The sequence below is a fragment of a genome, unplaced genomic scaffold (genome assembly GCF_019419815.1).
Source record: "Pyrus x bretschneideri cultivar Hongxiangsu unplaced genomic scaffold, Pyrus_bretschneideri_v1 Contig26, whole genome shotgun sequence".
Lineage (NCBI taxonomy): Eukaryota > Viridiplantae > Streptophyta > Magnoliopsida > Rosales > Rosaceae > Pyrus > Pyrus x bretschneideri.
The window spans coordinates 3,556,010-3,574,019 of record NW_025999568.1 but is presented as its reverse complement, the minus strand read 5'-3'; the positions used below and the strand labels follow the sequence as shown (position 1 = coordinate 3,574,019).

At 38.2% G+C, this 18,010-nt stretch overlaps 1 protein-coding gene across 1 annotated transcript; it reads right to left on the bottom strand.

Moving 5' to 3' along the window:
* Window positions 1–8,778: 8,778 nt before the first annotated feature.
* Window positions 8,779–10,274, bottom strand: LOC103944829 (GATA transcription factor 12-like). The gene is made up of 2 exons (XM_048587229.1): window positions 9,898–10,274; window positions 8,779–9,562 (listed from the first exon to the last, which is right to left on the bottom strand). The coding sequence occupies exons 1-2, from the start codon at window positions 10,192–10,194 to the stop codon at window positions 8,867–8,869; spliced, it is 993 nt and encodes a 330-aa protein (XP_048443186.1). The 5' UTR covers window positions 10,195–10,274; the 3' UTR covers window positions 8,779–8,866.
* Between the last annotated feature and the right edge of the window lie 7,736 nt (window positions 10,275–18,010).

Genomic DNA, 18,010 nt, shown 5'->3' with positions numbered 1-18,010 from the left:
ATCTTTAATTCACAAAGGAATGAGGTAGGTCATTAGTAACGGTAGAAATGTTCTTTTTTTTTTTTTCATAGTTAGGTTCTACCCTACCCTGTTTTTCATATTATCAATGATTCTCTTTATTCTAATATTAACTGGAATTTTAAAGTTGATTATCGATGATTCTTTTCATTCTAACACTAACTGGAATCTTACAGTTGTTAATTCTGTAACTAGTAATTTTGAAATTTGTCTAAATTTTAGGAAGTCATTATTAGGAAATAGTCCTTCATTGATTACACAATCATAAAGTTACAACTAGTATTTATACAATGGCTGAGCACACAAGATATTTCCAGCTCATCATAATAACCTACAATCTTATAACTACCAAATCTCAACAGTATAACCAACTGAATAGTACATGTTAAACTATGTGAGTTAAGTTTTATCTTTTGTAACAATACTCTCCTTATTATTCTCCCTCTAACTGAACTAAGGAGTCTTCAGTGATAGTTTGTCTCTCAGGAGAATAAAACGTGGCTTGGACAATGACTTGGTACGTATATATGCAAGCTGATCTTGAGAACAAACAAAATAGACAGCAACTTCATGAGATAAAACCTTATCCTTAATGTAGTAATATTCTATCTCAACATGCTTAGTTCGGGCATGAAATATAGGATTCTTAGCCAGGGAAATAGCTGAAATATTGTCACACTAGAGTTTGGGAACACAAGGAAGTGATAGACCAACATCTCTCAAAAGTTTGCATATCCAGATTAATTCAGCAGCAGTATTGGCCAGTGATCTATACTTTGCTTCAGTAGAAGATCTAGCAATTGTTGGTTGCTTCTTAGCACTCAAACTAATAATGTTATTTCCTACAAAAACATAGAAACCACATCTTGATTTTCGATCAAGTGAACAGTTAGCCTAGTCAGCATCTAAAAATGCATTAATACTCAGGTTTGTGGAGCTTTTGGAGAACCAAAGACCAAGATTGAGTGTGCCTTTGAGATATTGAAGAATCCTCTTAATTGCTTGAAAGAAGGATTGCCTAGGATTGTGCATGAATTGGCATACAAGATTGATTGCAAAGTATAAGTCAGGTCTTGTCCATGTAAAATACTAAAGTCTTTCAACTAGAGGCATGTATTCAGTAGGATTGAGAAGACATGGAAAGTTATGATCTAGTTTGGATGTACTCAGAGGAGTAGCATAGGGTTTTGAACCATCCATCTTAGTTTTCTTCAAGAGATCTGAGATATACTTGGTCTAAGAAAGAAAAATGCCATTGGAGGATCTTTTGACTTCAATCCCAAGAAAATAATGCAAAGGTCCAAGGTCTTTGATTGGAAATAGACCACTGAGTTTGGAAATAATATTTTGACAAGCTTAAGGTGAGGGTCCAGTAACTAGAATATCATCCACATAGACTAGTATAAAAACTAGAGTTGGATCCTTTTTAACAAATAAGGAATGATCATTTTGTTAACCTTGGAATCCAAGAGAGTATAAGGCACTATGAAGCTTTTCATATAGGCTTTTGGGGATTGCTTCAAGCCATAAGAGAATTATGCAATTGACAAACATAATCTGACTTAGTGGGATCCTCAAAACCTGATGGTTGCTTCATGAAAATAGTTTCAAAAAGGTTTTCATGCAAAAATGCATTGCTGACATCAAGTTAGTTCAAAAACCAATCAAATTGTACTGCCATTGTAAGAAGAAGCTAAACAATCACTGGTTTGGCAACAGGACTAAAGGTTTCAGTATAATCTAATCCTTCTTGTTGGTGAAATCCCTTTGCAACTAGGCGAGCTTTATATATTTCTATAGTACCATCCAATTTCCTCTTGATCTGAAATACCCATTTACACCCTACTAGGTTCTAAAAGGACATGAGAGGCCTAAGAATCCAAGTACCATTGTTAAGAAGAGCATTGAACTCTTCTTGCATTGCCTGCCTCCATTGAGCATGTTTAGAAGCCTGAATATATGTTGAAGGAATGTAATCTTCGGTGATATTAGAGGGTAAAAGGTGTTTGGTGGCAAGTAAGGCTTTTTGTTTGAAGATACTAGATTTTGATCTAATCTGCATTAGATGGTAGTTGGTAGTTTATGGAAGAGTAGGATTAGGTGAAAGTATAGTGTGTTGGGGTGAAAGTGAAGCTGTACTAGTGGCAAGGGATAAATTAGTGATGGGGTAAGTGGTTGCTAGAAATGAACTAGTAGGTGGTACTGAAGATGTAGGATGTGGTGTAACTTGAGAGAATGTGAGGGTTGCAGGGATAAAAAATGAGATAACATTTTGTGATGAAGGTGGAACATTTGCAGAAGAGGATGAGCCTATATGATGAAAAATGAACTAAGATTCATCAAATAGAACACACCTTGAGATATAGATCTCCTTAGTTTGGGGGTCAAGACATCTGTACCCTTTGTGATTAAGACTGTATCCTAAGAAGACACAAAGCTTGCTCTTGGGATCCAACTTTGGTGTAGTATATGGCTTCAACTAGGGAAAACAACTACATCCAAATATTTTGAGAGAAGAATAAGAATGAGACTTGTGGAATAGGGACTCCCAAGGAGATGGTCTTGACACTGTAGACATCCTGTTGATTAGATATATGGCAGTGGAAAAGGCTTCCACCCAATAGATATATGGAACCTTAGATGCAGCCAGCATTGTTCGAGCTGTCTCAACCAAGTATATGTGCTTACGCTCAACACAACCATTTTGCTTTGGTGTGTGAAGACATGTAAGCTGATGATGAATGACATGATCTTTCATAAAGTAAACATGACAGTATTAACAAATTCTCTACCAGAATCAGATCGAATAGAAACAATTTTATTACTCATCATATTTTCAACTAAATTCTTGAAATGAACAAAAGTGGTAAACACTTCTGATTTACATTTGAGAGGAAATAACCAGCTATATCTAGTATAATCATCAATGAAGACGATATAATACCTATAACCATAGACTGAACAAATAGGGGCAGGTCTTCAGACATTAGTATGCATAAGTTGCAATGGTTTACAGGTAGTACTTGCAATGGATACAAATGAAAGTTTTGAACACTTTCCTAAAGCACAACTTGAACAAAATGATTTAACAACAGAAGACATTGGAATACATGACTAAGAAACAAGTTTATTTAAGATCCTCGAAGAAGGATGGCCTAAATGTTGATGCCTAACCTCTGTATATGCTTTAGCAGTAGCAGCATAGAGTTGATGAGTGCTAGAAGGATTGTCAGAACCCAAAAAGGGATAGAATCCATGCCTCACGGGACCTGTAGGGTGCGTTTGTTGCACTGGACTATCTTAGACTGGACTAGCTTTAGAGACTAAGTTGGACTGGCTTAGACTAGACTAAGCTAGAGTGACTTAGTGAAGCGTTTGATGTAGAGTCGGACTAAATAATAGGATTACAACAAATTCTAATATTATATTTTTTTTCATTCATATTTTATTAATATTTTATATTATTTAATACATATTTAGTAATATTATATGACTTCCACTGTCTATTTCTTTTTCATTCTAGAAACCTCCCATCTCCATTCCTAATTTTTTTTTCCTCTGATCTTCCTTTTTCTTCCTAATTTTGCTCCAACCCTCTCCCTCTCTTCATCTTTTTCTTTTCCTTTCCACTCTCTCCTCCCTCAAAACAGCGTCATTCATCACCCCCCCCCCCTTTTCTTCTTTTTTTTTTTCCCTTTCCTTTTCTTTGCTATTGTGATTCCTCTGAATTATTTATGGCACCGCAAATTCTGATTTCCCAACTTCAAATCCCACGGAAAATTGAAATCGTGCAGAAGCTCCTCTCTGCAGCACCATGGATTTCACAACCACTCTGTTTCTCGCCCCTCCTCTGATTTTCTCAGAAAAATCTCTTAATTTTCTGGGAAAAATGAAGAATTTTTCTATTGAGTTTGTTGTTGTTATCGAATTGATTTTTTTCTCATTTCAAATTTTGGTGGTTGGATGTTGAGAATTAGGCGGTGGGTGTGGTGGGTTTCAGATCTGGGTATAGGTGTCCAGTGTTGCAGAGAAGCAGACGACTTGCAGCGTGCATACTTCATACGTAGAAGTGTTTCAGGTTTGGTGGTGTGATTTCGGAGTAAGGACAAAAAGCTAGCAACGCAAAGGGTTTTGTCCCATACGAATCCCTTTTAGTCTCATTAATATTAATCCCAGCACGAAACAAACAGGGTATTGGACTAACAATTAGTCCAGTCACACTTAGTGAGGGCAAACAAACGCCCCCTTAAAGAGCATATTTTCTTAAGAAAGATCTTTCACAGTTAAATGAAAAGGATAGAGGTGAATTGAACACCAATTATCAAGACTAAATTGATTTGCAGAAAGCAAATTTTGTTTCAAATGTGGCACATGTAATACATTCTTAAGAGCAAATGCATGATTAGGAATAAACATAGTAGAAGTGCCAGAATTGAGAATAGGCAAACCTTTGCCATCACCAATATAGACTTGCTCAGGTCCAGTATAAGGTGCATGATTCTAAAGATGTCTCATTGAATTTGTCATGTGAGAGCTTGCCCTAGAGTTAAGTAACTAGGTCGGTGTGTTGGAAGATGTATTGGTATACATGGCAGAAAGTGCATTTTTTTTCCATAAGTAGGATTAATTCGATGAGGGCACTCAAAATCTTCATGATCAAACTGTCTACAAATTTGACAAATAATTTTCCTGGAGTTGAAATTAGATTGACCTCCACGATTATACCTTTGATTTGATTTGTTGTTGTATCTCTGATTGTTTTGATTGTTGGATTTGAAGTTAGAAAAATTCATGTCCATGCCTTGATTGGAGTAATTTCTCGGGTTTGAGAAATTGCGATCTTGACCACGCCCTTGGTTAGAGGTCAAATTTGAGCCATTTTGAGCTACAAAAGCTTGATTGTTGTGAGTCGGTGTAGGTAGAAGACCAGTGGATAAATTGAAAGCCTAAAGTGGAAAAGAAGAAGAATAATGCCTCTTGTTCATCAGTTGAATTTCTTTGCTGAGAAGCAAGCCATGAAGTTCATCGATTGTTGTAGAACTAAGGTGAAACTGAATTACATCCACAAAAGATTCATATTCAAAAGGAATACCATTAAGCGTGACAAAGATGAGCTCTGAGTCATCAACGGGAGCACCAACACTGGCAAGAGCATTAGCAATTTCTTCAATCTGTTGAGGATAGGCTACAGCAGTCAAATCACATTTGGTGATGTTACGAAGTTGAGATCAAAGTTCATGAATATGCGATTGCGAAGCCATCGCAAGTCCCGATTCCAAATTGGACCAAAGATCATGAGATGAAGTTACATCGATAGTATACAAATCAGAAGATCAAAGAGTATCTGGTTCAACCAGATAAGAATGTTCTGATCATTCTCAAACCATGTGGCATAGTCATAATTTAGAGAGGTACTACTATTTCTAGAGGCATCGCGAAGAAATTTGGACGAAGGCAACATAAATCCGTCAATTATTTCGATGAGGTTGTAGCGGCAGAAGATCAGAGCAAATAAGCCACTCCAAGTAAGATAATTCGTGGTAGTGAGCTTGATTGGCACCATGGATCTAATGCTTTGGATTGTGATTGAAGTAATTGAAGCAGTTCTAGAGGAATTAGGGCAAGAATTCACCATAGGATAGTGGTGAATTTGGTGAATTCAAGAATTTGATTTAGAAAGGGAATCATAAGTCACCATTGATTGCAATCTCTAGGGTTTACAGAGATCGAGACCTAAAGTTTTCAAAGAGCAGAAGAGATAAACGAAAGACGAAAAGAGAGGTAGGATTGAGTCATTAGACATAAGGCGAAGGATACCATATTAGGAAATATTCTTTCATTGATTACACAATCATGAAGTTACAACTGGAATTTCTACAATGGCTGAGCACACAAGATATTGTCAGCTCATCATAACAACCTACAATCTTATAACTGCCAAATCTCAGCAGTATAACAAACTGAATAATTCAAGCCAAACTATGTGAGCTAAGTTTTATCTTTTGTAACAGTATTCTCCTTATTAGCCCTTCTTTTGAGCTTGTTACCAAAAGCAATACATTTCCCCTGAATGCTGAAAAGCATGTGTTTGTTTGGGGTCGTTTCCCCTCTAGTCTATTTACCATCAAAATCTTCCACTTGGTTACAAATGCATCAAATTTATGTCATCCAAATTCTCATGCTATCAACAAAGTCTGATACTTGAATATCCTCCTAAAGTTAGGATTTTTTCATGGCTTTGACTTGGAAACTTCTTAAAAACTGTCTTTTCTTGCCTCAGCACAACCCAATTATTACCGCTACTTGTCCGAATGTTCAATGGAGATGTTAAAAGATATATGTTTAATGTTAATTTAATGGCTAATGTGGCAATGTGAGATTTCTCTTCCTCCAACCCCTTTTCTTTTTCTTTTTTTCTTTTTTGGTTATAAATGATATTTGTATGAGTCATTTTAAAAATAAATCTACTAAAATAATTTTGCAAGATTTATAATTGGTGCATTAATGAGACCCCACACAACAACAAAAAAAATTAAAAATTAATTGTTAACACATTTTCTTATATGTCAAAATTGTCAGCAAAAGACTCATAGTCAATCCATGTAAGATTGACATAACGGGCCGGAACTTCTTTATACATTCAAATTTGATTGTGTGACATTCCACTTAAGATTTCATCTTGTTTGAAGGTGGTCTAGACAACTTTTTCATGAGCTGACCCTTTGCCCGAGAGTATTAGCGCCCTTGGAACCTACGATTACTCCCTTTCTAATCTGCCATTTGTTGATTGGCAGACGTCCACTTTGTTCATGTCCACCATGAAGCAGATTTTGTGTGCCGAGTCTCTAGCTAATTTGGGTAGATCACCTTCGTCGGATCATGTTTGGTTTTCTTCCCTTCCCCCTTTGTGATGAGTGCACTTAAACAATTCTTGTACTAGTTGTCCTAGAGGCTTTTCTAATTACTTTTCTCTACCCAAAAATAAAAAATAAAAAATAACATCGACACAGAAAACTCCCCACCCTAGTTTTTCTTTCTCCTTCTTTCTTTTTCTCCCAAATATAATTGAAGTTCATCATTCCCCCACTAAAAATCATAGGGTGAAGATCAATTAGAAAACCAAAGGTAGAAAATCATAAACTCCCACATGTAGTTCTTAAATTTGGACAAATTAAACACAATAAAATTCAAATACCATTTATATGATCTTAAATGACTAAATAATTACCCCCCTCAACAACTAATCCCAATTCACAATCTCGAATGACCATTTTGAAATTGGTAAATACACTAACCAATTATAAGAAATAAGACAGTGGGACCCCATGGAAGGGTAAATGTCTAGGCTCGGGTGGACAACTAATTCAGTCCCCAAGTGTACCCCACATGTCCCTCCCTTCATCATGTTTGAGAGAATTTTTTTAGTGCACAGAGAACACAAGACGGCAATTACATCACATATTATAATACAAGTAAAGAGATACAAAAATAATTTATTTTCTTCACTTTTATTATGATGCACGGTGTTACAAATCTCTCCATTTTTGCAAGCAATTCAACAGCCAATGCCAAATTCCCCCTTCAAAATTTTTAGGGTAATGCTAAGGACACCAAATTTCTAAACCAAATTTTATAAACCAAATAATATGGAAGTTGATGATTAAATTATTACTTAAATACTGATAAATGTGCTCATTTTCTACTGATGATATGCCATTTGGCTTGCAAATTTAATTTTAAAATTATAATCTCCTTAATATTATCCAAGTTTTTACACACATATTTTCCTTCTGTTACTTTCTCCACTGGTCTTTTCTCTTTGCATTGGTTTTCAAAACGCTTAAAAACGCACTTCCATGTAAGAGGGTACGTACACACGACGATGTATCAACAAAGTACTTATAAATTCGTCACTGAATCCCACGCACTCTCCGACCTTGTTGCTTCCTGCTGTGCTGCCTTATTATTCTCCTAATGTGTCATGAAATTTGAGCCCTCGATATACACAAAAAGGGTGCAACTCATCTATCACAATTCTAGCACATGAACTTTGCTTTCTCTCCACATATATTCCCTTCAAGTTTGGTTGTTGCACTTTATGTATTCCAAGTTTCTTAAGTTAATTGGAAATGCTAGATATGCTTGTGGAAATTTATACAAATTGGACAAATTTTTGGTTGCTCCTCATCATGTCAACCATTTGCACAAGCTTCCCATGGCCTTTGTTCCTTCATACAGGTCTTTTTTTTTTTTTTTTAAATGCGGACAAGTCGTCGATATGTTAATGATACAGTGACATTGATGATATCGTGGATTTATAATTTCACTATATGATTGGTATAGGTATTAATATTTTGTTTATAATACATTTAATTAAACTATAGAAGTACTAATGTCATCTAACTGCATCACATTCAAATATGAAAAAAATATAAGAGCATATTCAATCATGTTCTCCGTTTTATAGCAATATTTATTCTTTCTTATTTATTTTGGGAATTGTTACATTCTTATTCTTTAATTTGTTCCACAAGACCTCAGCAAATAAACAAAATTTGTTAATTTTATTAACTTAACCAAAACAAAAAAAAAAACAAAACAAAATGTAGATCAAATTGACTCTAAATTTGCCAAATTCGGCAAAAAAAGAAGTAGAATACAAACTCAAGGCCCAAATTCCCTCCCCCTTCTTTTTTTTTTTTTTTTTTTTTTTTTTTTTCCCTCAACGACCCTTGAAACATTTGACTATAAATTCAAAATTTAAGACCAAAAAAATTAGCAAATTGAGCTAGAGAATTCATGTTAAAATTAGAGAGGTCCACCCTAATTTATCCTACTCTAGCATCCACTACATCATCTGCCGAAAATCATTCACGTTATGATGATGGATCAAGTACTCATCATGACCACCGTTGGATACACCAAAAATGGAACCTGGACTAAGAAATTGATGATGATGATGATGTGATCTCTGGACCTCCTTCTGTCTTCGCAGCTCCAAAACCTTCCTGTGCGAATTGGAGTGCCTAGCCGACACGAAAGTGGGGCTCGCGGCGGGCCGGTACTCGGGAACAAGTCGACCCGACTTATACCGGACCCCGCAAGCGTTGCAAAGAGTTTTAGGGCCCATGGGCCCAGTCCGCCATTGCGGAGTCTTTTCTGCTGCACAATGGAGGCATTTGCGGCCTGAAGAGTCCGAACCTGAATTTGAATTGCCACCACCAATGGCTCCATCTCTCTTCTTAGGCAATGTCGTTTTGGGAGGTTTGGTGTTGTTGTTGGGAGTACTGAGGTGGAGGAGGCGCGTGGACCAGTCCCCGGGGGCGGCGCGTGAGCGCTTGCTTCGGGCCTTGCCCGGGAGAGGCGTTTCGGAGGGGAAAAGCGGTGCGTTTTGAGGCGTTTCGGAGGATGAACACGTTTCGGGGGTTTGAGGTTTCGTTGTGTTACTTACGGAGAGGAACTGGAGAGATTGTAAATCCTTGTCTGCTGAGAAGGAATCCTCCACAAAGTTCGACAGCCATTCCAGCTCCGCCAAGTCATCGTACTGCAATCAAATTTCCACAAATTAATGAAAATTGGACTTAATTTTGCAAATTAATTAAATTAGTTTTACGTATGCATATTACATGCAAAATATAAGAATTCATACTACGAAATACAATTACGTATGTATTTATTAAAATTTAGAATAATAATAATAATTTTGTTCTAAACTAAGAAATACAATTACCGAAATAAACTATTTTGTTGATAAAAAATAAACTTTTTTGTTAAATAGATAATTATAAAATTAACGTCAGGATCATGCAAATTGCATGCAGAAGCCAAAAATTAGTGAATATATTTGGAATTCTTGAATTAATGGGATTGGAGGTCTACCGGAACGCAGAGGTCGCCGGAGAACTGGGAGTCGTCGAAGCTCCGGTTGCCGGAGAAATGAGGCTCTCCGCCAGAAACAGAGGAATTACAGCTGTCAACGGCGGTGACCGCAGAGGAATCCGCGGCGGGGTCATGGAAGCCTCCGCCGTCAGCGGCGGTGGTGACGAAGGGGTCTTCATTAGAGAAGTCGAGTAGGTCTTCGACGGTAAAGTCGCCACCGGTAGGCTTGTCTCCCGGCAATAACTTGGCGGCTCCGCCGTTGAAGTAGCTGCCGTGGTGGAACTCGGGTAGTTCCATTTGTGAAGGAATCGAGTGCGGAAACTTGCAGTCTAGAGAGAGCGAGAGAGAGAGAGAGAGAGTTTGCTTGGGTTGTGTGAGAGTGATGTGATGAGTGAGAGGGATAATGGAGGGGGGTGGGGGGTGGGGGGTTTTGAGGAGTGAAGGGAGGACAGGGGTGTAAATAATGGGAAATTGAGGCGTTATTTTGAATGGGGAGAGATTTGTATTAAATAATACGAAGGGGAGGGTGGTGCTGGGCTTTTTGAACCGAACCCCTTATGAAACTCCTCACATGATCGCTGACACCACCACCACCTTTGTCACGTGCTTTTTGGACCCGCCTCCACACCCCACCTCTCTTAATAAAGCTTAACCAATACAAATTCAGAGAAATAGAAATTGAAAAAAAAGGAGGAATTTACTTTGGAGTATGGGAAAATGAAAGTAAACAATTAATATGGTTGACAAATTTTGGAAGGGTAATAAATGTAGCCGCGAAGAAACGGACCTTATCCAATTTTTACCATGGTCAATGTGTCATGGGGATTGGCGTCGGATGACTCGGGCCCATCCGACTCGGTCTTGCAAAACCTTGTGTAGGAACTAGGAAATGTGTAGTGAAGTTCTGTTATTCTAAACGTTTAAACTTACTATGTAGTATTACGATTTAGTGATATTTTTTTTTTATTTGTAAGTAAGAAGTCTTATGTTTGATTCTTATCAAATACGAATTTGAACAACATTATTGCTAGTTTAGGATGAGGATAAGTCTATCCTCCCCTCTTAGTGTAGATAATATCGTTTGTTCAACAAAAGAAAAAAAAATAGCTAAACCCATATGGTTCAAGAAAATTATGACCTGATCTTAAACAGTAATTAGTTATTTATTTTTTATTGTTGTACTTTTTTCTTAATCGTTAAATTAAAATTAAACGGTAGGTAACAATAAATTTTTTTTTGTAATATGGAATCTTAAAGAACATGACTCATGTGTAGTGATAGACTTTGATAGTATATGGAAGATAATAAGATAACAAAGCTCATGGGCATCTGGGCATATTTGCTTAGAATTTGGTACAGTGAAGTTTTTTCCTAACATTTGAAACCTCAAATCTAGGAAGGTAGTGAGAGAATTTGGTAGTATTATTCTCGTTTCAACACATTAATCAATTCTCTACTATGTACGATAAATGACACTATTCATACTATACTAACACGCTTTTTACATGTAGAAATGGTATTGCACTCGTTTTCCTTCGTCGTGTTTTATGTCAAACGTTTTGCTTTTGATATTCATAGAGAAATTATAAACTCATTAGTTGGTCAAGTTTGAAATTTTTCATTTTTGTTGGTGTATAAATTGATGGACATAATTTCATCGAAAATAATGTTGGTTTTCATCTTTTTTTGGTTGTGAAACATGAATTTGTTGATCTGGAGGCTCATTTGACAAGTGCTTAAGCGTTTTTATATAAAATGTTTTTGAATTTCAAAAGCACTTGAAGTGTTTTTTTGTTATATGCTTCTTAGTGGAAACACTTCAAGTACTTTTTTATAATTAACTTGCATTGTTATTAAGATATAGTTCCAAAAGTATTAAAACAAACGTGTTTTCAATCGTTTAAAAGTTCTTTCCAAACGAGTCCTAATCAATGGAGTTAACCCATAAGTTAACAATAAGTCAACAGCATTAGGAGGGAAGAAGCAATTAGGATCAGAAAAGAGACCCTCATACTCCTATGGTGCAGCCTGCAGGTAAGATAAAATCATTAACAGTGAAAACCCTGCCCGCGTGATCAAGACCGTTATTTGATTAAGTTGAGCTGTAAGCATCGTGCTTAAACGTGGGTGGAGAATATAAACAATGGGTAATGATAGGGCAATTGGAGCAAATTGGAGTAGAAAGTACAGTTAATTGAGGTTAAAATATTGGAAAAAAATCGGAGGGAGAAAATTAAACTCTTAAATTAAAGTAAAAGCACAACTCCCAAGAGCAAAAAATTATTAGTAGCAGAGGAATCCGGCTGTAAACTTGGACACTCTTGGAATTGAGAGCCTTTGGAGGAATCACAGCGACAAAACCTGCAAAGAGATCGATTCTAAAGGGATTGAAAATTGTATTTCAATTTGTTTAATTTTTGTTATTGTATGCTAATTACTTCATTATTTTTGCAATTAATTATGGCCAATAATATGGCATTAGTTACTATATGTTGTACTCGATTGAAAGTTGGAATGCTAGTTGCCACTCAGTACTACAGTCTATTACCATTTATCTTTACTTGTAAGTGTGAGGTTTTAGATTCGAATCTCATGGATGACGAATTCGTTACCAAATTAGATTGCCCATTATGTGACTTAGCCGAACTCTCCCTCCTCTTAGTGTTAAAATATATCGTTGTACTAAAAAAAAAGGTTGGAATGCTAGTTTTTTTTTTTCTTTCATTAAACGATGAATTTTGTTAGATTAGATGTTAGATTAGCTATTGACGGGGTTCGAACCTATGACGTCATGTAAGAGCTCAACTCAATTCCAGCATTATGGTAAAGGGCTACTTGTAAAGTTGGAATGCTAGTCAGCTTCTACCTCCGACTTTGGATGGTTACCTTCTACCTTCTCTTATTATGTTTGTATCAAGCAACATTGTTTGATGAACAATTTGTTTGTCTTCAAGACCCAACTTTATTGATCAATGATCATTTAGGCAAATAATTAACAGAAATAAAAAGTCATTTAGAGTTAAATGTTATCAGATAAATAGATGAACATAGTGTCTTAATTAAACACTATGTTATTACATTGTTAAACAAATGGTTTGATGTTCAATTTGTTGATTCTCGTGTATAATAAACAAGTTGATAATCATACAACGTCGCACAATGTGAAGAATAAGAGGGAAAAAAATGAAACGGGATACAAAGGGGAAAATAGAGATTATATTCCCTCTAATCAAAGAACTTATTCATGAAGCAAAGGAAAGCACAATCCAGCCAGAATTTGACACAATTTCCTTTTGTTTGTAAAACTTGTTTGTTTGATGACATTTTAATGTTACTTCATAAACTGCAGTTCCTAAATCAACACATATTTAGGAAAAGATACAATTCAATTCACAAAATAATTATCCAGGAATTTCAGGCTTAGCGTACAAATCAAGTACATTGCCTTGGTGTTTGTGTGTCTACATCTACCATACAAGAATGACTTGCATGGTACGAGTTCATCGGTATATGACGTTTCATGTCAATAATACACATAAAATACGTGTTAGCTATTTTTTCACTTAGTTATATTTTTGACACAAGATGTTACTATAGAGGTAAATTCGTATCATACAAGTTATTCTCCTATCTTCAACACGTAGTTTGGTTGATTTTATTAGAAATCAAATAAAGAGGGTCAAGGCCATGTGGCAGGAATCTATTCATGATGAGGTCATTTTCCTAAGGTGCTTCCTCACACGTGCATTATGCTTAGCATGTCTAAACCCTAACATGGTAGCACGTGTGTGCACGTCACGTGCCCCTCTGTCCTTAATGCATGGCTTAAACTTGATTAAGGTTTGATAATACTAGAGACTAGAGTGTATTGAGGTTTACGTTGGTTTTTGATGGACAGCTTTATGTTGGTTGCTTCAAATTTAAAAACAAAGGGAACCCAAAAAAAGGGTGACTTGGGTTTTAAGCAAACGTTCTCAGGCTTTTACAAGAAGATAATCTTATTTGTCATATGATCTTATATGATATTGTTGTTTGTTGGGTTCAGTTCGCTTCACCTCTAAAATCGATCGAGTCGAATAGTATACCTGCTTTTTTTTTTGTTAGATCTAGCTCCTCAGTGGGTTTTGCTCGGTTTGGAGAATTGAGGGAGAGAAAGGTGAGAGAATAAAGAACAAATAGAAAAGGGGACATGCTTATTGTGGAGCAAAAAAAAATCGAGAAAACTATAGAAACGAAATGTGGATTCTTAGGTAAAAAAGATAAAATTACCCTTGAGACACACCGGAACTCGTACGCGCAAGCAGCGGGCAATCACGACTCAATCAAGGTCAAAAGTGGTCAAAATATATATTTATTCAAAACCTATTTCATTCATCCTCATCAAATCCTCCCTACAAAGTAACCTTCAATTATTCATTCAAAATAGGAATAATTACCTAAATTAATTGATTAATTTCCTAATTAATTAATTAATTAATTAATTTTCTGATTACTTTCCTAATTGATTGCACGATATTATTTTGACATAATATCTTGCAATTACACCCAAAAACCACCATAAGTGGTTGGACCCCTTTTCTCCAAATAGGGGTCGACCACACCCCTATAAATAGCTCACATTTCTCCCAAAAGTCCAATTCCAACTCTCTTACAAAATTCTCCAAATTTCTCTAAATACTTTTCCCTCAAATTCTAACTTTGGCATCAGAGATTCTTCAGCCAAAGCCACCCCCCACCCCCATTCATCGTGGGCTTGTGAAGCTCTTGGCCTTGACCTAAGGTGTTAATTGTTTTGCAAGTGCATTTTCGTCCAAGAAGAAGAAGGCAGAAATTTGCATCCACAAATTGGTGCTTTCATTGAGAGTCTTGATCAAACGCTCGAAAAAAGACTCTCGCATTCAAGGTTTTTCGTTTTCTTGTTCATTGGTAGATTTTTCGTACGTTCTTATTCTTGAAATTTTTATTTATAAAAATTCTTCGATAAAACGTAAAAGAAAAGTACAATGACTAGAAACTCGAAAACCACGACGAACAGAAATTCCAACGTTTAAGATTTGGATCGTGGTAATCCATGAAGCCCAACATGAATACTAGTGGAGTGACACCACCCACAAGGGACACCACCATGGTTATGCCTATGGCAACCACCATGGCAACTCACGATGAAAGAAGGACTCACAATGAAGGCCTCACCTTGCAACCACAAGCCCAGACCTGTGCCACTTTGCAACAGCGAGCCCAAACCCGCGCCACAAGGGAGCCCAACTCGACCTAGTGCAAAGGAGCTCAAGCTGCAGCCGTAGTTGCCAAAGCAACAAGCCAAGGCCCGCAGGCCCAAGGTGCTGCACAGGCCCAAGCCGTGCCAAGAGAGACTTAGCACCCCGCGCCACTTCAAACCACGAAGGCCCAGGTCCATGGAAAGCTGGCCCGAGCTGTGCAAATCTAGCGCCCCGTGCCATTCCAAGCTCCGCGGGCCCAAGCCTAGAACTTGTCGAGCCTAGCCGAGCCGAGCCAAAGCCTTACATCCACATGTGCCGCATGCAATCCATCCCACTCTTGTGGTGTCCCAAGCAGCCTAAACCGGTCCAAGAACGGTTCAACCATCCCAACTTCAAATTTTTGGGCCGACAATTAAACCGAGGGTATTTTCACCACACTTCTCCGCATATTTGACATTTCCCAATTCAAAGCTCGCGCCCTGAGTCTACTACACTTCCATCACTCAAGGAGATGCATTATTTCTAAGCTCTTCCAGCCCAAATGGCGAACAACACTTGTCTCGACAAGTCATGGAGTTGACGAGCGCCCTTGCACAGCAGACGACTTTGGTTAATCGGCTCTTGCAACGCACTGAGATGCAACGTACCCCGGACGAGGTATCCCGAAGTAAGACGAGGGCAGACAAAGAGCCTTTCTAGCAGCCCCTGAGATAGCGTATACTCCTGTTTTAACACGTGGATGAGCGTGCACTATCGACTAGACCTATAGACGAGCATACATTCATGTTTGGGGCCATACTCCGATAGTCAACATAAGCAACCTTCCAGGCGAAGTGTTCATTCGCGACTAGGCCCACAAGGATCATCCTCTACCTCACATCGGAGTAGGTAGCACGAAAGACAGAGAGAAACACTCACTCAGTCTGGCTCAAGTTTAACCAGCAGTCTGCGAAGAATTCCCTCACATGCTAGTAACAAACCACATACACTGCCGCCATGACATAGACAAGTCGAGCACATAGAAGAGCAGCCTAGACCAACAGGTCAAGACCGGGGGCAGTCGAGAGCTTCGCTACCCTAACAAAGGCAGATTCAGGAAGAGGTAGAGAGGCTTTTAAACGATCGATTATGTGATTTCCAATGCAACGAAGTCGCTGACGAAGTGCTACGACAGGACATGACCAATATAAGCAAGTCACCCTTCACGAACGAGATTGAACAGGCAGAGCCCACATAAATCTAGCATGCCACATTTCACATCTTTCAAAGAAGATAAAGATCGGGAAAGGCACTTGAAGCACTACCAAAGCACCATGGTCTTTTATCGGAACAACGATGCTCTTATGTGCAAGATATTCGCCACCACTCTACAAGGCGAGGCGCAAGATTGGTTCCACACCCTACCACCATGTCCATCTGGAGTTTTGATGATCTTTCCTTGGTTTTCACCAAAGAATACTCATCATACCGCTCAATCAAGAAAAAGTCCGACCACTTGTTCAACGTGAAAAAGAACCCAAATGAGTCACTCCGCGAATACGTGAAAAGGTTCAAAGAAAAGAAGGCGAAGATAATTGGATGCAACAACTCAAAATCAAGCACAACCTTCCAAAAATGACTCCCAGTAGACCACCCATTGTTTGGAGAATTGATCATGAAATAAGATCTAACCATGGCAGACTCTTTCGCTTTAGCAGAGAAGCACGTACTTGGGACGAGGCTCGATGAGCAAACAAGAGCCCGAGCAGCCTCAAAAAAACTCGGCAATGGCTCAAAATAAGGAGGACGAGAAGCACTACAACAAAAACAGGCAAGAGGCCAAGAGTAGGGACTAACGCATGACCAAAGAAAGCCCAACGACCATGACCTACTCTAAGTTCTCAATCTCAATCCACCAAATCCTTCGCAACATCAAAAACTAGCCATAGTTGAAGTTGCCGAAATAATCAAAAGGAGATACTTCCAAGTTGGACCACACCAAGTACTACGCATTCCATCAAGGTCCTGGTCACACAATCGACAACTGCTACGCTTGGAAGATCTACCTAGAGAAGCTCGTGAAAAAAGGCAAAGTTGGCAGATACTTGGACAAGCCAGTTGCGGAGCCTATAAAGAATGCAGATGCTAACGAAGAACCGCCCAACAAGACGATTTAGATCAATGGCATCTTCGCCGAATCTTTGCATTTGAAGGCTACTAACAACTCCAAGAAAAGGAATATCCAACAAGCTCTACTAGTCTCACAGGTCAAGGCAGTCAACACCCAACCTGGACTCATCGTTTGCTTCACTGAGTAGGATGCAGAAGGCATTGACTTCTCACCCAATGACGTACTAGTGGTATCTTTCCAACTAGCCCATGATATAGTCGACAAAATGATGGTTGACAACGAAAGTACAATCAACCTACTTTAGCTCTCAGTAATTGAGAAGATGGGCCTGGAAAACATAATCATACGTTAAGCGGAAGTACTCACCAGATTCAACGGGCACACCTCGACTGCCATCGGCAACATTACACTTGATGTGAGAACATTGCCAGTTATCTCAAAGTAGACGTTCACGATCCTAAGCAACTCGCCCCCTACAATGGGATTCTTAGGAGACCTTGGCTGATCAAGCTGGACGTTGTAACCTCCGTCAAGTATCAAAAAATTCGATTCTGCATCCCATGAGGAGGAATCGAAGAAATCAAGTCTGACCAAGCCACATCCCGACGATGCACTATGCAAGTATTGAAGAAATCAAGAAAGAAGACCTTTACCTCCGTAAAGGCTACCTAGGTCCAAATGGATGATAAAGCTACCAAATAACAATTACAACAGTCGGATCAAGAAGATGGTGTCCAAGTCAACACGCCAGCAGATGAGACGGGATGGAAACCCGAAGAGGACG